The sequence below is a fragment of the Macrobrachium rosenbergii genome, chromosome 9 (genome assembly GCF_040412425.1).
Source record: "Macrobrachium rosenbergii isolate ZJJX-2024 chromosome 9, ASM4041242v1, whole genome shotgun sequence".
Classification (NCBI taxonomy): domain Eukaryota; kingdom Metazoa; phylum Arthropoda; class Malacostraca; order Decapoda; family Palaemonidae; genus Macrobrachium; species Macrobrachium rosenbergii.
Window position 1 is genome coordinate 36,682,792 of NC_089749.1, and position 22,024 is coordinate 36,704,815.

At 33.5% G+C, this 22,024-nt stretch overlaps 1 protein-coding gene across 17 annotated transcripts in view; it reads right to left on the reverse strand.

The window, feature by feature from the left end:
- The window catches only part of ArfGAP3 (ADP-ribosylation factor GTPase activating protein 3), a 199,223-nt gene that overhangs the window by 50,526 nt on the left and 126,673 nt on the right, over window positions 1–22,024 (reverse strand). For 14 of the 17 annotated variants that reach the window (XR_010854068.1, XR_010854067.1, XR_010854066.1 and 11 more), the window contains 4 exons: window positions 10,695–10,859; window positions 2,337–2,539; window positions 1,851–2,080; window positions 1,003–1,104 (listed from right to left, as the gene is read on the reverse strand). Coding sequence is in view for 14 of the 17 variants with exons in the window: in XM_067108896.1 (XP_066964997.1) it covers window positions 1,003–1,104; window positions 1,851–2,080; window positions 2,337–2,539; window positions 10,695–10,859 (700 nt within the window). In the remaining 3 variants the exon portion in view is untranslated. The remainder of the gene's footprint in view (window positions 1–1,002; window positions 1,105–1,850; window positions 2,081–2,336; window positions 2,540–10,694; window positions 10,860–22,024) is intronic. The other 3 variants (XM_067108907.1, XM_067108901.1, XM_067108898.1) reach the window with 1 other exon arrangement.

Genomic DNA, 22,024 nt, shown 5'->3' on the forward strand with positions numbered 1-22,024 from the left:
CATGCAAAAAATATATACTGAGGAAAATGCAAAAATAATATCTGCAATATAATTATTTAACCATGCTCTCCATTTTATATTCATCAAAAGTTGCTAACTACAAAAAATAAATGAATGCAACTTCCTGAAGCCTCTTACTATCACTAATGGTTACTGATAATTAAGTCTAGGTAAGATTTTCTAATCACTAATAAGTAAACCTATGTCTTTATTTTTGACAGTTTTTTGTTAAATCCCTGAAGTTTCATATATGATAATCATCAAGTTATTAAAACCTTTTAAATTAGTTATGGTAAAATGCAATACAGTACTCCTAATTTCTTAATAAAAAAAATCCCCTCAAACTAATATAACATGCACATAAAATAATGCTTTAGGGACACTCGCCTCCACCAGTTAAGAGAAAACTAAATTTTTTGAAATTTTACAGACTAACACTACAATAAGCTTTTCATAATCTAAACTACTGTTCAACTGCTTTTTATATCTTTTATATGATCTTCAGTTAAGAGTGTTCAATTACCAACTCATCTACTGTAGATGTATACGCAGGTTTAGGGTAGTACAAATGATCCTTCATTTTTCCAAATACATTAAACACCCTACGCATTCAACTACGTACCTAACAGAGAAACTATCTACTGCAATAAAAATACTAATCAGATTCACTTCCTGAATATTTAGGTACAGCAACATGGAATATTTGCAATATTTCCAACATCACCACATAGGTATCACATAACAGAAAAACCCACATAGCAACAATTCCATAGACAAAAGTGGATTGTTATTTCCTAAGCACTAACATCACCTACAATGAAACAATGCGAGAGAACAATTCAACTCTTTCATTATGATGAGTATATTTTCCATTGTACAAACACCACCTAGTAATCACTCCACAAACTTTAACATCTCTCTTTAACAATAAAATTAATCTTTTCCAAAGTTTATTTGATGCATTAAAGCAAGAACTCAAACAAAGCCTTTTTATCTGAATACCTGTAATGATGACATGACGTTGTTGGCAATACTACCCAGACGACCTGCTACCTTGGTCACTCCTTGTCGTACTGATTCCCGAACCTCATCCAAGTCTGGAGCCTGAAGGGGAAGGATGGACTGGGATCATCCCCAAAAATAAAATATCTAGGAACTCTTAAGAACCTCCTAAATAAAGACCTAGGAAGATCATTCACTATGTTGTCATGAAGGCAAGCTGATCCAATCCTTTAAAGAACATAAGCTTAACAGGCTGAAGAAAGCATATATGAGGACAGACAAAATTTCTATAAGCACAAAAATAAATGCCCATCAAAATTTTCACTAAAGTTTTAGAGTACAGAGTGATCCTTAGTATGGTGGTAAAATAACTCCTTTCCCATAAAATATATAAACATACTAAAACCTCATAAGGACAGTAAGCTACGAAGTACCCTGACAAAAACCATAAAGGGTTCAATTACATTATTTAATCACAGATTGATACTGCACGCCAGTTCAGTCAAGCCTTCAGAGTACTTTCTGCTGGACATTTAGAACTATTAACTTATATTAGTGAATTAAAATTTAGTCAAATAAACTTGCACTTACTACTCTTTTTGCTTCCTACTCTGGAGAACTAGAACAAACTGTACTTTACATAATGCCATGCAACATACAAGTAATGGGAATCCAAAGCTTGGTTTTAAAAAGACTGAGGCCTACAACAAAATTGGTATTCAAGATACTTAAACTAGACAAGAGAAAAATAATACTGACTCAGTGGGTCAACTGACTTAACAGGCACAGGCAACAACCAATTTTCCAGGCATATAAATTGTGCCACAACTTTCAAGGTGCTCTCGTACCTGTATGGATCCTCCACTGTAATTCTGCCTCTGTTGCTGTCCACCTCCAAATAAATCTGCTGAAGAGATGGATGAAGAACCTTCATACTTGGCAAGGGTAGAACGGATTTCAGCATCTGGATCTTTATCTTGAAAGTACATATCTGAAGATATGCTTTTAGCATTTCCAAATTTCTGTTGAGCCATGTTTTCTTCTACTGGTGTGTACTTGTAATTTGCAGAGGCTGATACTGAAAAAAATTCAATATTACTGAAGATAAGCAACACTATTTTATATAATAAAATTTATTCCATGCAAACTCATGATTCAAGCTTTTCTAGCTGTAAGAGTTTTCCTTTCTCTTATTCCTTTATTATGCAAGTACTGTACTGTACTGCACACTGAATGCACATGCATTCATTCTTTGAATGTATATGAACACAAACTTTAAGCTTTATATAAATATATATTCCCCTTCATTCCCATAACTGAAATGGTACACCAACCTTTACTGGAATTGGAGAGACTTCCAAGACTATTTGAAGAGCTAACACCAGATGAAGACTTGCTTGTGTTGTTATCTAATTCATTATCCCAAGATGAAGATGAAGTCATGGACGTTTTATTACTCAACAGGTCATCTATACCAGACCCCTTTCCACTACCAAACCCATAACTACCTCGATCTTCAAATGGACTGTCGCGATATCTGGTAAAAACAAATTTTCAGGTTTAGACTCTAGTTACTCCTTACTAGTGACATAACTACTGGTATGTGAAATAATTTAGTACAATATGCACATTCTTTGTTCCTCCAAACAGGAATCAAATTTTCACATTGCTTCACCTGTTAAGAATCACTTATAGAAGATGTCATTAATCCAGTATCATCACGTTTTCTCGCTTGCAGAGTAGTCATTTTGTTTGTGCTAGTTTTTATGCCTTTTTTGTGTGTTCTTTTTTTTACACTGATATTGTTTTTTGTGTAAACATATTAGGATATTAAATAATATAGGATAAGAAAAGATGAAATACCTTATTTTCATTTTCATAACCTAAAGATTACATGCATGAAACATGAAAAGGAAAAAATTCTTTCATATGCCATTCCCCGAAACATGGAGCCAGTAGAGCAATGAATGGCTTAATTTCATTCACAAATGAATCATACCATTTTAGTGTACATGATATTCTATGCAAACTTTCTATATATTCATGTAAAAACTAGTGGCAAATCAGTTCGTTTCTGTTGCAGTGCACTCCATGACTTCGTCATCAGAAAACTTCTAAAAAAAAAAAAACTCCACAGTTTTCCTTATTCTGAACAATTTCACTCCTTTGGGAAAATGAAATGTAAAGGGATTCCTCTCCTTACCAGTGACTGCTCAGTCATTGAAAATGTGATGCTCGAATCTAAATTACGATTTTCAGAATCAGGTGAATCTTCTTCAGTCTATGTTAAGAGGCTTCTGACTGCTACTCTGAGTCTGGTAGTCATCATCAGCCTCTATACTGAGTAGTGATAATATCTCTTCAGGCAAAAGATTTTTCTTTCGTTTTGGAATGCTCATTATGGGAATAAAAGGGATCAAAATAAAAGGAAATCAATCGTTTATCAATGAATGCCTGAAGCATACCGGGAGATGAGAGGTAGATGTCCTCTATCAGACTGTCTTTCCATTACAAATAAAATTACCATTTACCCGTAATTTAGCTCACAGTATTCCCACGTGACATTCCTACAATTTGTATAAGAGTAAAGTGTATTTCTGAGCTTGATCAGAGTGGCACCAGCCTTGAAAGAGGGAGACCATGTTACTATGCTGAAGGCGGTGTGGTATGAGGGGAGGGTCACCAAGATATGTCATTGGTAATGCTTAACAGGTTAACAATGATCTCAAATTGATCAGGATGGGTAGAGTTAATGAGGCTGGGTTTGAGCAATGCCAAAACTAATCATTAGCTAATCTCACAGTTTTCAACCATTCCATGACCCACTTTGAACAGTCAACACAACATTTCCTAATTCAGAAAAAAAAAAAAACTTTTAAACTCTTTTGGAGCTGCATGCATCCTGCGATGCGGAAAAATGGCATGAGTGAAACGGGGTGTATCATACAAACAATAATCATTATTTTGTGCTGTGATATTTGAACAAATTTTGTGGGAAAACATTCAAATCACTTGAATGGGCCATAAATGACAATAGCAACACTCACACCTCAACTCTGGGTAAAAGGGAGAATGGTCTGACTTGGGATTTCATGGGGAAATGAATGTACTACGCCTCCATGTTCCAGTACAACTCAAATACATTTACCCATAAATATAATCAGAGATTGTTGCTGGTTTTTCAAATAATAATAATAATAATAATAATAATAAATAATAATAATAATAATAATAATAATAATAATAATGGCTAATAGATTCACAATTTCGTGAAAAACAATCTAAGTAATAAAAATCCACAATATTATAGCCGACATCCCTGTGGATGGTTCCGACTATGGCATCTATGCAGCGCAGGCAGATGCAACATGCAAGTGCGAAGATCAAGGAGATTGGCGCAACTGCCTGTTGAATTTGGTATTACATAACACCGAACCAGCACTTCCGTGATGGGCTGTTATCTTCTCGCCCGCCCCAATTTTTAAAAACTATTTCATAAGAAAACTACCCTCACTTTGCATTTTAACGTTAACACTGATGAGGAACACCGTTCAGGTGTTCGAAAGTCTTTGGTTTTTACATAGTAATATATTTACTATAATATTGTGGATTTTTATTACTCACAATAATAATAATAATAATAATAATAATAATAATAATAATAATAATAATAATAATAATAATACAGTAAAGACCCTGTATTCGCGTTCTCACGATTCGCGGACTCACGTATTCACGGATTTCTCTTTGGAACGTATCTACCCACTATTTGCGGAAAATTCGGCCATCCGCGTTATTTTTCACTGCGAAATATTCACTAAATACTGTATTTTCATCTCAATTTCATGACTAAATGCACTTTTTGTGATAAAACTATTAAAATACAGGAAGTGCCTGGTTTACAACGGGGGTTCCGTTTTTACGCTGCGTTGTAACCGAAAATTGTCATAAACAGAAAAATTGTTGAAAATTGACAAAAATCTTATGAAAATCTTACTTTTTATGCTTTGGGTTATTGAAAACGATGTAAACTGCATTTTTATTGAGTTTTTCATAAAAAAAACTCCAAATTTGGATTATTCTGCCCTTTTGGAGCCATATTTCTTCCGAGGGACCAGCGTACAATGCATTGTAACCCCGGAATGTGCATCGTAAACCGGGAAATAATTTCTGATGAATATATCTGAAAAGTGTCATAACCTCTAAATGTCCTTAGCCGGACCCGTCGTAAACCAGGGACTGCATGTACTCAGGTAATGCTCGAGTTACAATAATTCGATTTTGCAATGGGGTAAACAATTGATACCGATACAACAATATTATTTTATAAAATATTTTTAAATTTCACGCGGGTGCAGGCAGCAGCGTAATCAGGCACTGAGAGAGACCAAATGACAATAGACAACTTTTCCTCCATCTCTTTATCCCATCTTCTAGTTAAAAAAAGTAAAAGAGAATGATAAAAGTATTGTTAGTAATGTTATACTCTTGTGTAAATGCATACAGCCATAAACAACGACCAAGAAACTGTTGTTTTGCTTATAACCAAATCGGATAATAACAGCTGTTTACCTGTATTTCAACCATTGTACGGTAATAAACAATTACCGTAGGTTATGGCACAAATGACGTTAAGTAGAATAAGACTGATATATTTTTACATTATCCCTTATTTGCTACGGATGAAAGATCATCAAGGGAATATACTGCTAAATTTAAGCTGCAAGTTGTAGCTGAAGTTGAGAATACAACGTTCAAGCTGCTAATGACTATACAATACTGTAAATTATTGTGCATTGGCAACATGGATGAAACTCAATCATAATTAAAATGGGAGAGAAATTTTCGGCCGAGTTACCGCGCGGACGTAAGGAAAAAGTCTTTTTAAAAAATTCACCATAAATCAAAATATTGTGCTAGAGACTTCCAATTTGTTGCAAAATGAAGGTAAATGATTGAATATTACTAGAATGTAAGCGTTTTAGCTTACAATTGCGTTTTCTGACCATTTCAGTCGAGTCAAAGTTGACCGATGGTTGAAATTTTTTGTAGTCAACATACGTTACGTCCACTCGGTGCCCAACAGACAATTTTAGTCGACTTAAGATACGTCCAGTCGGCGTTTAAGGGTTAAGGACAACTGTTATCTCTCTCTCTCGCTTCTCTTGTAGTTAGTGCAACCTACTTATAACTGTTTCTCTATGTGTCTTTAACTGTACGGTAGATAATTTTAAATTGATTTAATTTTACCAGTACCGTCTACAAACAGTAAATGTGTCGTTCTAAGACAGAGAGAAACGTAGAGCATTTCAGAACAAGAGAAAGAGACAGACTAAAGAAGTTTTTAAAAATGAGGTTGAGAAGACTTCTAAAAATAGATTGTTGGAATGGGGAGGGAGAAAAATAGTATACTAATCTTCACACTATCCTATATTCTTACGTCAACCATTTACAATATTTCTTTTTTAAGGGTAATGTACACTATCCTATATTCTTACGTCAACCATTTACAGTATTTCTTTTTTAAGGGTAATGTATTAAACTAACTTTTAAATGAAATTACAGTAACTTCCGTTTCATTTAAAACTTAGTTTAATACTGAATTTCCATCTTTTGATATCGTAAAAATAACTTCTCTCTCTCTCTCTCATGTTATTCTCTCTGTCTCCGTAATAATTCATAAATAATTCAACTTAATATTTTCAAGTAAGGGCAATATCTCTCTCTCTCTCTTGTGTTATTCTCTCTGTCCACATAATAGCTGATAAATAATCTCTCTCTCTCTCTCTCTCTCTCTCTCTCTCTCTCTCTCTCTCTCTCTCTCTCATAGTTAGCTCTCTCTCTCTCTCTCTCTCTCTCTCTCTCTCTCTCTCTCTCTCTCTCTCACACATTTCTCCAACTTATTATTTCTCTGTACATCTTTACCTGTACCTGAATTTTACCTGTACGTTTACAAAAACACTAGTGTGGCAAATACGTTCTAAAACATAGACATAATAACTAACTAAAACATTGAGACATAATAACTAAGAGTTGTATTAGTCTAAATAAAAATGAAGTTTGTTCATGAAAAAGTATTTCAGAACAAAAAGAAAGAGATGTAGAATAAAGAAATTATTGAAAAGAGGTTGAGAAGACTTCTAAAAATAGATTGGCTGGAAGGGGAGAGAGACAGATATTCTTTCCAACTCTCTATTTTTATGTCAACCCTTTATTTCTTTTTTAAGGGTACTGCATTAAGCTAACTTTTAAATGAAATTACAGTAACTTTAATTTCATTTAAAAGTTAGCTTAATAATTTGGGAGCATGATTAGGGTTATATTTAGTGTTTAAACTTTAGAAATAAGCATTTATTAGCATTTTTAGAGACCGTGCTAAACTTACGTCAAAATTCGCCGTGCGTGAGGGATTCTGAAACCTAAACTTGCATAAGTTCTGGGTATGACTGTACTGAAAATCATTATTTTATCATAAAATGTACCCTCTAAAAATGCTTATACTATCATCCTGAAACACTTATATATCATTTTAACAATTTCAATAGTATTTAATATAATTCTAATATTTCAATGGTATCAATTCTGAGCATCTATCTTCGCTTTAATGAGGTCGGTCTGTCCTGAATGGAGGGGATAAAACCAGTTTCTCTCTCTCTCTCTCTGAGTTATGTATTATTTAATCTTAGAGTATTATCATTATTATAATTATTACTATATTATTATTATTAATCTTAATAATATTTGAAATTAGTAAATAATTTATCATAAAAAAATGTATTTAGTCATGAAAATAACATCAAAATACACTAGTTACTGAATATTTCCCGACAAAAATTTTTCACAAATAATTTACAGATATGTTCCACAGAAAATCCTGTGAATCAGTGAGTCTGTAAATCGTGAGGACGCGAATACGGGGGGTTTACTGTATATATATAAATATATATATACTGTATTAATATTATATAAAATGCCAAATTGTGAAAAATAAGGCTATATTTCATAGACCAAACTGTCTCTCTCCTCAGGTGCATAGTAAATGAGAAAAGTTACAGAAAAGCGGTATTTATACCAGAAGGTTCACTCCAGTTGACAATTTCTCTTTAATCTTCTTAGTTACTGGTTGGAGGAAGATTTTATCTATAATATCTGAATCCCAGGCACCTCGAGAGATTCATTGTCTTTCTTTGTTTAATCAAGGCTGATTCCATCACCTGGCTTTTGAACCAACAATTACTGCTATAAATTATATGAGACATATTGTCGGTTCAAAAGCCAGATGGTGGAATCAGCCTTGATTAAACAGAGACAATGAATCTCTCAAGAGCACCTGGGATTCAGATATTCCAGATAAAATCCTCCTCCAACCAGAGATTAAGAAGATTAAAAAGAAACTGTCAACTGGAGTGACGTAATGGCTGACCTATGGACCTTCTGGTATAAATACCACTTTTCTGTAACTTGTTCTCATTCATTATTTGCCTGAGGAGAGAGGCAGTTTGGTCTCTGAAATATAGCCTTTATTTTCCATTTTGGCATTTTTTGATGGATTTTTTTAACAGAAAATATTTCACAGGGCCCCTATATATTTGATGGAATATATATATATATATATATATATATATATATATATATATATATATATATATATATATATATATATATATATTATATATATATATATATATATATATATATATATATATATATATATATATATATATATATATATATATATATATATATATATATATATATATATATATATATATATATATATATATATATATATATATATATATTTGTATACTACTTTTTCTTTTCTTTCTTACAACCCAAAAGACAAATGCAATTGTGTGAGTAGGGTACATATGTACCTAGCAGCGCCAACAACCAGTAGCAGAAGGTTGGTGCGGTGGCCCGGGAAATTTGAAATTGCACAAGCCAAAATTATTCCCAGATTAGTGATGAAACAAGATTAACGATTGCCAGATTAGTGATGGTTGACCTATACTGCAATACTGATGATGGTAAGTTTAAAAGAAGCTGTAAAATTTCTAGGTGATACACAACCGCTTAGAACTAACATTGATTTTTCAAGCAAATGTCAGTTAGTTCATTTTTAGTTACTTCACTTTTTCTTTTGATTTGCATATGGGCCTTCTGTTATGGGGAAGGTTGCTTTTCATGTCCACGGCTGTTTGGGGTTATGTTTGGGGTTACTTCCATGGAATAATAAAAATATTCATACAGTAATAAAATCAGTAGCTCTTAACCTGGTCATGATAACCATGTCATTTATAATTCACATCATTCAATTACAGCAAACTTAAGAAATTCAGAATCCCTTCATAACTGCACTGTCAAGGCATAGATTCCCAGCTTTTTCAAAGTGTCCCTTAACAAAACTTATACATGTCAGTGGAAACTTATTTTTTATGCTTCCTTGGGATATTTTAAACCTGCAAAGATCCCTCAAACTGATCTGGTGCAATCTCAACTCTTGCAGTGCCAAACAGCAGTTATGCAAACAGAATTGAAGACCTTCCATAAACCCAGCAAAACTGGCATACAATATGCCTCTCCTGTGTCAACATCCTCTTTGACAAAACACAGCCACAAACAACTTGCTGATCCTCAGTTGCATGATCAACAGTGAGCATAAACTATTTCATGCTAGTGAGCCATGGGACTATAACTATTATCCTTATTACTGAAATGAGCATGTTCCTATCGAACAAGTCAAAAAGACTACTTTTACATAAGGGAAAAACAAGACCAAAATGTAGAGTATAGTCCACATAACAATAAATAAAAACAGTCATGACAAATTACTTGATTATATCAAGGAAAATATAGTACTTTACAATAACATTACATCCTCCTAAGTTCTTGAAATACCTGGTGAGTATACTATCTAGACTGGATATTGGAATATAAAATTTAGATCAAAGGACAAGTGCTGGGACCTATTAGGTCAAACAGTGCTGAAAATAATGTTGGGGCAGAAAGTAAAATGGAAGAAAGAATATGAATGGAGGTATAGTACAAGGAATAAGAAGGGATGCAGCTAGGGGTCGAAGGGCCACTGCAAAGAACCTAAGTAATGCCTACAGTGCACTGTGTGAGTGCACTGGCAGCACTAACAACTTATGGGGTTCAACTGTCTGGGAAATAGTAAAATTTTCACCCCAAAAAATGATTAAAAAAAGACCTCTGGTATTAGGCAGTATAATATCACACAACATCAATGGAGCAATGCAATCATGATTTAATTTTCCTCTTCATACAATGAAGTGACTACCACTTACAGTATATATATGAGTTCTAAAGCAGTGTAACCAACAAACAAACTGTAATAGTAATTTGTATCAAACCAGTAGCTTTCCATTTGTTTATAGCTGTAATGTATATCAGACATGATTACCAATTCTGTTCATGAGCTCATAAGTATTTTGAGGTAGTCCCACAGAACTACCACAAAGATTAACAACCTGACTGATGATGTACCACAAAACAAGTAACAGTACCAGTTCTTGAGATAGTACACGAATTTTGGCGACATTTTTTCACAGCCACACACAAGGACACATTTTTCTGAAATATGATTTCAAACAACTGTGAGGAAATTATAAAAGATCTACTTGATTTATGCAGTCTTACACAATTTTTTCAGGAAGTATAATACTCACTTTGGAGGACCTGAGGAGAATCGTATGATAGTTTCAAAGTCTTCATCAATGTCATCATCACGGAAGGTATTCTTGCTGTTATTGTTATTGTTACGAGAACTGGTAGAGAGTGGTTTTTCTTGATCAATAGTCTTCATTTCACCAAACATGCTGTGAGATGCTCCGCTGAAAGAAGAGAAATTTCTTTGAATTAAAATCAACAAAATTGTTCTATTCAGCTGTCAATAATACACCTGCTTTTAACTTATATATTCTGCAACAGAACTCATTTTGTCTGTGCTAGGTATGCTACTTTATTGTTTTTATAGGAACAAGTAAATCAAAATATTTCAATGACCTGTTGTAAACATAGTATTTTACTACAGTACCTGAACTAAAATCCACTATATTAAAAACTTTTTTGATAGCGTAGCCACTGTTCACCGTCAAAGGAGTACCTCATGGTTCCCCCAGGGTTACACAAGACAGACCAACCAATCTCAAAGAATTTTCTTATAGTTGGTCTTGGCCAGAATAGTGCTAGTTGGCACAGTGATACAAAGGATTCAGAACAAGAGAGCTCTATCTCCTGTCCTACAACAACTACCTCTTTCTTTCATCCTACTCATGCAGATGTGACAACATGACATATTTCACCTAGCTTCGTCATTACACTCTGGTCTGTTACAGAGCTCATGCGTACCCAGCGTTTGCTTCTGCAGTAGTGTTCGACATTGAATTTGTCGATCACCATAACACCACTCAAGCCAAGTGCATAGTTTTAAGACTCAGTGGAAAGTTTTAGTTTTTAAAATTTCAATGGGTAGGCTTATATTGTTAAAACTGGGAGCCAGCAGGTCTCCTGTAAGGCAAAAAGTTAGGCGTAAATCACTAGGTTAATGCTGTAGTTGCCATACTGTTGCTTTTTCCTGTTTAACAAAGCAATAAGTAGCATTAATGCAATAACAGACAATTTTATTATTGGAACTCATTAATCAATTACTTTTTTAACTCTGATGGATAATTTGAGGTTACCAAATGGGTAAAACCGGTTAGCCTAACTTCTTGCTTATGAAACATAGCGATGATCTCATTTCCCAATCATGCTTGATTTAGATGCCACATTGTTTGCTAAAGCCTTTGTAGTATTCTATAATCAAACTATATGGACTTTGTTACATAGAAGTTCCACAGTTATTCTTTATATCGGGGTTCTCTTAAAGTGTGAAAGGAAATATACATTCATGCAGATCTATTTGTAATGGGTATTACTCTGCTGATAATAACATCCCAGGTGTTGGGAAAATTTTGATGTGATGCTTGCCATTTCCTTAAGGGAATAAAAAAAGTACTTTTTGTACTGGTAAGCTTTGCCAAAACAATTTGAAGTTTCAGGGATACTGATTTAATATAAATCTGGTACAATAATTCTGATTTAATATAAATCTGGAAATATGGCCCCAAAGCGGCAGAATAATCATAATAATTTTTGATGTAAAACTCAATAATAATGTAATTTCAATGCACCCATTAAAATTAAAAGTAAGGTTTTCTTATGATTTTTGATTTTTGACGATTTTCCGTTATGACGATTTTAGGTTCTGACGGCGCAACTAACCCCGTACCTGCTATATAACTAACTTTACCTGGTGCTTGGAAACAGACCAGTTTATCAAAATTTAAATGTATAGAAATACAATGTAGGGGTATCAATTTAGTTTTGTCTTAATTGAGCTTCCATGCATTTGTAAGTAAATCCTTTAAGGCAATGTTATTACAGTAATTGTGAATTAACATTTTAATACATTACTATTATTTTATGGACATGACCCACTGATCATGTTACCTAACATCATACCATGGACAGGTACTTATGGCCATGTATTATCATTATCATCATAATAATTATTATTACTCATAAGATGAACCCTATTCATATGGAACAAGCCCACAGGAGCCACTGACTTGAAATTCAAGCTTCCAAAGAATATGGTGTTCATTTGAAAGATGCAACAGAAGGCAATGGGAAATACGGAAAGAGGAAATCAGTTATTAGAATGTCAGATAAATTAACCAAGTAATCAATAAATAAAAATGTAAGTAAAATATTAAAATACAAGTTGAACTGTATTAGGGTAGCAAAGCACTGCATCTTTTCTTGAACTTCTAAATTTCCAATTGCACGAAATCCTCAGGGAGGCTGTTCCACAGTCTATCAATAAGAGGAATAAAGAGCCTCTGGAACCGAGAGGTTTGACAGTGAGGCATATTTACTCCATATTGGCGCTGCTGTTCAGTGAATCTGATTGCTCTTGGCAGGAAAAAGGGATCATGGATCAATTCTGAACTTGAAAGAGCTCTGTTAAAATACAACTTATGAAAAAGTGACAAACAAGAGACCATCCATCTATGGTCCATGTCATAATTGCTAATATTAGGAATAAGAAACCTACCACCACAAACCACGCTACCTAATAGAGATGAATCTCGGGCAGAAGCAGACATCCACACCAGAGAACAGTATTCTAGTAAAGGAAGGACAAATGACCTAAAACAGGCTGCAATGATTTTATCACTATTGTAAATATATGAGGCTTTACGAACAACACCTACCTTTCATGTGTCATTTGCTGAAACTTTCATTAGAGGTTTCTCAAAAGTAAGATGTGGGTCAAAAATTGAAGCTAAAATAGCTAAAGCTTCAGACTCATTCTACAAAGTTCCATCTACCTGAACGGAAGGATGGGATGGAAAATCCGTACGAGATATGTCAATCAATAGCGTTTTTGTTTTACTGGAGTTCAGCCTGATTGATACCCCACTGACTACACCACTCACTGATCCAGTCCATGTCCCAATTGTGGTTGAGGGCAGCTTCATTTCTCATAGGCAGAGACTTTACTACACCCACAAGTGTTGTATCATCGGCATAGTGAATAACCTTGTTCTCCAGGCCAACAACCATATCAATTTGTACACACTAAAAATAACAGTGGACCAAGAACACTACCCTGTGGAACTCCAGACATAATAGGTCTTGGTTCACTAAAGATTCCATCAACAGCAACTTGCTGCTGCCTACCTGTGAAGATATCTTGAAGTGATCCTAAAACATACACCCACTCAAGATTCTGGAATTTATAAACAAGTGCCTTGTGATTTACTACATCGATACGAAAATTCCACTTTCTCTACTTTCAGAATTCCAGGAGGAAATCATGAACAGTATCAAGGATGCCCTTGCTACTGAGTGTCAGCATATCAGAGATGCTATCCATGACTCCCAGGAGGAATTCAGGTCTGTCCTAGATTTAGAATTGGGTGTGACGTGTAAAAATTTCTCTTCCTTTAAACTAGATAGAGAGGCTGCACAGTCTGCCCAGGCAGAGATTGGTTTTCTCACCAAAAATTTAGGTCATGGGAACAGAATAATAAAACACCCAAGCCCAAAAAGAAGCTGAATCAGTCATCTAGATCCTGGTTGAAATCACAATGGGTAATAAAAGACAGCCTACTCACTCTGAGTGCCGACTAGTAACTCAGAATGTAGTATGGGCACAAATATCTGCCCCTGAGAATGATACTAACCCTTGGTGAGATGCCCCAATGTGCATCCTTTCACCAGATGGAAAATACCTCATTCACGAAAGGAAAACTATGAAGCTGAGCATTTAGAATTTCTGGGCAGAGCAGCCTTTCCCAATACTGAATGGCACTTGGTTCCTCTTTCAACACAAATTCAGAAGTTGTCGAAGGAAACGGTTATCCTGCCTAATATTATTGCAATGCTGCCTAATAATATTGCAATGAAAGCTATACAAGCAATCTTCTTCCAGTTTAATGGAAAATATAGCACAACAATAATTCTAGGGAACCAATACCCTCTTCACAAGACACTAGCCTTCTGTTCCTTCACTTTTAAAACAATTAATCATGTGAAGAACCTCAGAATTATGTAGTGACTGGGAAATGAGAGTTAACTCTTTCACTGCAATAAACGACAAAAGTCGTTCAAGAGTATGTAATATCTAGCTGCAAAAAGACTACTTTTGTCCACTTCACCTAAAAAAATTCCCATTCTCCCCCATGCAGCCAACACATCTGCTCTTCTACTGCTGCCATCTGTTGACAGAACTGTGTGCCAGAAATAAGCGACTGAAAACAAACCTGTTCCTCCAAAGAATCCAGGATGTTTTCATCATTTTCATGTTGTGAAAATATGAAATTATGATATAAAACTACAGTGGCCCCCACTTTCAAGCGGGAATAGGTTCCAAAACCTACGGCAGAAATGCAAAACCCCCTCTAAATATGCTTATAAATGGCTTGTAACTGCCAAATACCTTGTACTCCTTAAACTGAAATGCTTATCACTGCCCATTTTAACATTTCACTGTTTAACTTGATAGTTCAAACAAAAATACATCCCAAACCACCCAAAGAAACCTTTCATTACAGTACTCTCCTACTACTGTTACTCTTAAGTATGCTATATACACCGTTAAAATGCTTATAATTGCCTATTTTAACAGTTCATGGCCAAATTTGACAGTTCAAAAATATACCTTGAACTATCATCCCAGAACACCCTAATATCATTTCAAAGTCATGTTATAAATTAAGTATAAGCCAGCCTACAACTGTTACTCTTAAGTATCCCCTATCAATCAGATACGCAGGTTTTTTTTGGCCTAGTAACTTTGGGCATCATTCTGTGGATATAATAATGCACTGGGCATACATTTTACTACTATACTGATACTTTACTGTTGTAAGATGATTTTGAAATTATATTTACTGTACAGGTATGTATTTTAGGATAGTAGTACTGTACAGCATATCTAAAATGTGGGTGGTTTAGAATGATGGAACACGACCTCCAGAGAATGGTATGTTTGTACATCATGTTAGTATTTATCATAAATACATTTATGATAAAAAAAATTATTTATACTACAGTAAGTTCTTGGTTTGGGTCGTTTTGTGGTTAGTCCTCACCATCTGTCATAAATTTATTAAAAAATTCTTGTGCCGTCATTCTCATAGCATAAAATTTTTCTGCGATGAGGTAATCTTTTCTCTCTCTTTCTTGTATATCAGTACTATACTGTACATATCCTTTTAATGAAAATAATATGTAACTGTACCATAAACATAAAAAAAAGAAAAAATTCAGTTATTTCACGACAGATGGTGGAGGTATTGTTGCCATATTTTTAACTTTGATTTACTGCATCATATTTCATTACAAGTTTAGTTGACTATGATTATCACACATATTATAACAGTACACAAGAGAATATTTGATCACTGTTGATGATTCATCTCTAATCATTGTAAAAATATTTAAAAAGCAAAATTTCATGTAGGCAACACTCAACACTCTGTTCTCATCCCATCCCGTTTAACAGTGCCTGTGAAGTCATGTCCCCAGCTGTTCTCTCTCTCTCTCTCTCTCTCTCTCTCTCTCTCTCTCTCTCTCTCTCTCTCTCTCTCTCTCTCTCTCTCTCTCTCTCTCTCTCTCTGTGATAAGAGAAAGATTGATTTTTATGCACATATGTTTGTTTTGTACAGCATACTTTTATAGATAAACGTGATGTTACTTTGTCATTCGTTTTTTCATATTTTCCATGCTATATAATTACAAGTTTTTGCATTTCAATAAATGCAGACTGGAAAAAAAATGAAAATAATTAGCGAACATTTAAGGTACTGTACAGTATGCTCTATCATCCAAAAACACTACACTACAGTAATATATTTTCAAATAGTAATACCCACGAACTTGCGTGATTCGAGTTACACAAATTCACAGACACAAAATTTATACCATGTATGTGATACGTATTTTAAACAAACATCATTCCGTGATCTTTGAGAACTCGTTGAAGAGATGCTCAAGACAAAGCTGTCAGATATGTCAAATTAATATGACAGGAAGGGGGAGTGTTGCCAATAGCAGGTCAAAGGATTCCTATGTAATCTCTCTCTTGCGTAGTTAGCACTCATACATAGCATATTTTACAACTTACTACTATTTCCCTGTACGTCTTTACCTGTACAGTAGATAATTTTAAATAGATCTAATTTTACCTGTACTGTCTATGAACTGCAAATCCGCTAGTGTAGCAAATATTACGTTCTAAAACATAGAGACATACTAAGAGTTGTATTAGTCCAAATAAAAAACACTGTTCGTTCATGAAAAATCATTTCACAACAATGAGAAAGAGATGTACTAGAATAAACTAGTTCTAAAAAATGTGGTTGAGAAGATTTTCGAAAATAGATCAATCAGAAGGGGGAGTAATCTTCACACTCCTATATTTTTACTCAACCATTTATTTCTTTTTTTTTTATGTCAACCATTTATTTCTTTTTTTTAAGGGTAATGTAGTAAGTTAACTTTTAAATGAAATTACAGTAACTTTAATTTCATTTAAAAGTTACCTTAATACTTTGGGAGCATGGTTAGGGTCATATCACAGTGTTTAAACTCTAGAAATAAGCATATTAGCATTTTTAGAGACAGTGCCAAACTCACATGAGGGGTTCTGGCTCAGGGTATGACTGTACATCTTATATATATATTAAGGAGAGAGAGAGAGAGAGAGAGAGAGAGAGAGAGAGAGAGAGAGAGAGAGAGAGAGAGAGAGAATGAGAGAGATGATGATGAAGTGTTTATGTACACTGGTAAGCTGTTTTGTGATTTTGTGGGATTTTAATTTTAAATTTTTCTACTGATATTTTGCTGTTTACATTAATATCAATACTCGAAAATTAGTAAATCATTTTTTATCATAAAAATTTTTATTTAGTAATGAAAATAAAATAAAAATCCAGTAGTTAGTGTATATTCCTCTATGAAAAAATTCGCGAATTAGTGAAATTTCCCCCGCAGACAGGTGAATAATGTGTTTGATAAAAATCCGCAACAAAATGAAACGCGAATGTTCAACACGTATCTTTTATGACAGCAAACTGATTCCTTTCCCACAAAAAAAATATATTTTTTTGTAGGAATTATATAATTCTCAACTGTAGTTTTGTTGCCTAGGATGAACAAGAGGCTGTTGTAGTTCTCCCAGGAAATGCTAATTTAATATTTTGTTATATAATTACGATCTAATACCACAACACTGTATGCATATTTGATATGCAGAGCAATAATTACTTGCAATTTAACATTATTCTTGGCAAGGGAGTTTCAATTACAGAGCGTTTGTTTACATTCATCAGCTGATCGCTAGCCTGTTAACTTTCCCTTTCTAGCTTCCTCATAAGAATTCTGTATATTTTCATCATTTTCATGTTATTTAATGATGTAATTATAATATACAGCTATGCTTTATGACAGCAAGATGTTTTCTTTGCCATATAAAACCAAAGCTTTTGCAGGGTTAACATTTCTCAACAACGTAGCATTCTTGCTGAAGGGGAAGGTTTGTTTACATTTGTTAGCCATAGTAAAGCTTAAGCTACCTGACAACCAACAGGCTTTGTTTTTTGATAGAATGTGAAATTAATTTTTCTATGTATAATTAAGATTTAATATCACAATACAGTATATATGTTTGATATGTAAAACAACAATTCTTTTTCATTTACTGTATGTTATTATCAGCAAGGGAGTTTCAGTTGCAGAGAGCAAGTGTTTGTTTATGTTCGTCACTTGATCACTGGCCTTTAACTTTCTCTTTCAGACTCTATGGATGCAAGACGAAATGAGAGGCAGTTTCCATCACAATATGTGGACAAAAAACACAAGCCTCAATGAGTAGTGTGTTCCACTCTGCCAAAAAAATTATCAAAAGAAAAAAAAGGGTTAAGGAGAATATAGAATGAATGATACACCTCTGTGTATCATTACTTGTTTTGAGGTATATCACACTCATCAAGTATACAAGCAGCATTGTCAGTGTGAAATACGAAAACAGTCCTGTATAAGTACTGAATGTAAACACACAACAGGATGCTTAGGGTTACTACTAAAAATAAAAAGTAGTGTATTTTGTATTTTTTTATTTTCCACCATTTTTTTTTTTGCAACCCATGGGTATAAAAACCCCTTTTATGTTATATGTTGATGTATTTTCATGTATAAACACAGCATAATACAATGTTGTTTGTTGTCACTAACAAAGACATCAGAATCCTGAATGGACTCAATTATTTTTTTATTTTGACACCATTTTCTTCTATTTTTCCACCTTTTCATAATTTTTTTATAGAACAGATGACTTCTAAGTGTAAATAATGGTCAATTCTAAAATAGAATGCTTGAAGATGTTATAAAAAATATTTTGATTTGAAAGAGCATTTTCAGTTTTCAGTGCTAAAATTACACATAGCTGGGAATGCGGGTCACAAATTCTGCAACAAAATGGTTAATGGCAGAAATAAAACCATTTGTCTCTGCCATCCCAGTATTTGATAGTTCTATTAAGGAAAGATCAACACTTATCCTTCTTTTTGTGAGGAAAAAGCTCCCATCGGACACGGCTACGTAGCAATGGTGCCACGACAGTTTGCCTACAGACATTGTGCCTACTGGACATTATACCTACGGATAGTTTGCCTACTTGCAAACAACTGTTTCATAAACTACTGAGGGTATTGTGTATCCCTACAGCTAGTAAAGAAGCAGTATATTTACCTTATTTTTTTAAGTGTCTATTAACCCTTAAACGCCTATTGGACGTATCATACGTCAACTAAAATTGTCTGTTGGGTGCCGAGTGGACGTACTGTACGTCGACTACAAAAAATTTCAACCTTCGGTCAACTTTGACTCGACCGAAATGGTCGAAAAACACAATTGTAAGCTAAAACTCTTACATTCTAGTAATATTCAATCATGTACATTCATTTTGCAACAAATTGGAAGTCTCTAGCACAATATTTCGATTTATGGTGAATTTTTGAAAAAACTTTTTTCTTATAAGACAAATTAACTCAGCCGAAAATTTCATAAATTCTTTCGTCATTTTGTCGTAATTTTTGCACTGTTCTATATTAGCCATTACATAAAGTTTTATATATGAAAATGTGTGCAATTTCATGTACAATACAGCAAAATACAACCCATGGTTGTAGCTTTTATCAGTTTGGAAATATTTTCATATAAACCATGATAACTGCCAAAATTTCAACCTTCGGTCAACTTTGACTCGACCGAAATGGTAAAAAAACGCAATTTTAAGCTAAAACTCTTACATTCTAGTAATATTCAATCATTTACCTTCATTTTGCAACCAATTGGAAGTCTCTAGCACAATATTTCGATTTATGGTGAATTTCTGAAAAAAACTTTTTCCTTACGTCCGCGCCAGAAATTCTTTTCAAATCACGTTGTCGTAATGTTTGCACTGTTTTATATTAGTCGTTACATAAAGTTTTATATATGGATATGTGCGCAATTTCATGTAGAATGCAACAGAAAATAACTCATGGTTGTAGCTTTTATCAGTTTTGGAATATTTTTCATATATATCACGATAACTGCCAAAATTTCAAGATTCGGTCAACTTTAACTCGACCGAAATGGTAAAAAAACGCAATTATAAGCTAAAACTCTTACATTCTAGTAATATTCAATCATGTACCTTCATTTTGCAACAAACTGGAAGTCTCTAGCACAATATTTCCATTTATGGTGAATTTCTGAAAAAAAAATTTTTTTTTTACCTTACGTCTCTTGCTGTGATAATTCAGCCAACATCTCAGAAATTCTTTCGTCATGTTGTCGTAATGTTTGCATCGTTTTACATTAGTTGTTACATAAACTTTTATATATGAAAATGTGTGCAATTTCATGTAGAATACAACAGAAAATAGCTCATGGTTGTAGCTTTTATCAGTTTTGAAATATTTTCACATAAATCACGATAACTGCCAACATTTCAACCTTCGGTCAACTTTAACTCGACCGAAATGGTAAAAAACGCAATTGTAAGCTAAAACTCTTACATTCTAGTAATATTCAATCGTTTAACTTTATTTTGCAATAAATTGGAAGTCTCTAGCACAATATTTCGATTTATGGTGAATTTTTTAAAAAAACATTTTCCTTACGTCTGCGCGGTAACTCGGCCGAACATCTCAGAAATTCTTTTGTGTCGTTGTCGTAATATTTGCACCGCTTTATATTAGTCGTTACATAAAGTTTTATATATGAAAATGTGCGCAATTTCATGTAAAATACAACAAAAAATAACTCATGGTTTTAGCTTTTATCGGTTTTTAAATATTTCCATATAAATCACGATAAATAGAAAAAATTCGACTTTCGGTCAACTTTAACTCAACCGAAATGGTCGAAAACTGCAATTGTAAGCTAAAACACTTACAGTCTAGTAATATTCAATCAATTAGCTTCATTTTTCAACAAACAGGAAGTCTCTAGCACAATATTTCGATTTATGGTGAATTTTTGAAAAAAACTTTTTTATGTCCGCGTTACGAATTCATGCATCATTTTGTGATAATATTTTCTCTGTGTTGCTTTGATTGTTTTAAAATTTGTTATATACCAAAATCATCACAATTTAGTGTACAACTAAAAAAATTAACTCATTAGCTTTAACCGTTTTGCTTACAGCGATTTGTATACAATTATATACGAGTTTTTTTTCACTGTCATATATTCCAATATTTATATATGATAATGATATTTTTTCATTTCTGATGGTTGCATACTAAACTTCAGGCAATGACAAAAAAATGAGCCAAAAATGAACTCTTAATCTTAAAAACTAAGCGTGCTGTGATTTTTTGAAAAAACTTTTTTCCGCTTCAGTTCTTAACTCACCGAGCCGGCATACGGGAGACGTTTTTGTAAATAGGGCTTTCATGCGTTCAAGGGTTAAAATGGAAAAAATTTACATACAAACATACATGCATATATACAATATATATATATATATATATATATATATATGTACATGCACATTTATTCCTCCAGCCAGTAAAGAAGTGGTATATTTACCTTACTTTTCATGTAAGTGTCTGTTACATTAAAAAAAATAGGTTTTTATTTACATATATATATTTACATACAATTATTCCTCCAGCTAGTAAAGAAGTGGTATATTTACCTTATTTTCGACAAGTGTCTGTTAAAAGTAAAAATGTGGGGGAAAAAATCTGAAATCCTTGGAGCCAAATATATTTCAGTTTTTGGAATTTTTTGAATTTCGGAACTGTGGGGTCAGGAGCATAACCATTAAACATCACCTCTGCAACAAAAGCACGTTATATTTTTCCTTTTTTCCTATTTTTTCATTAGTTTTTTATTCATTAGTTTATTATTATTTATATTATATACTGTTAAATATGAGACAATCCCGATC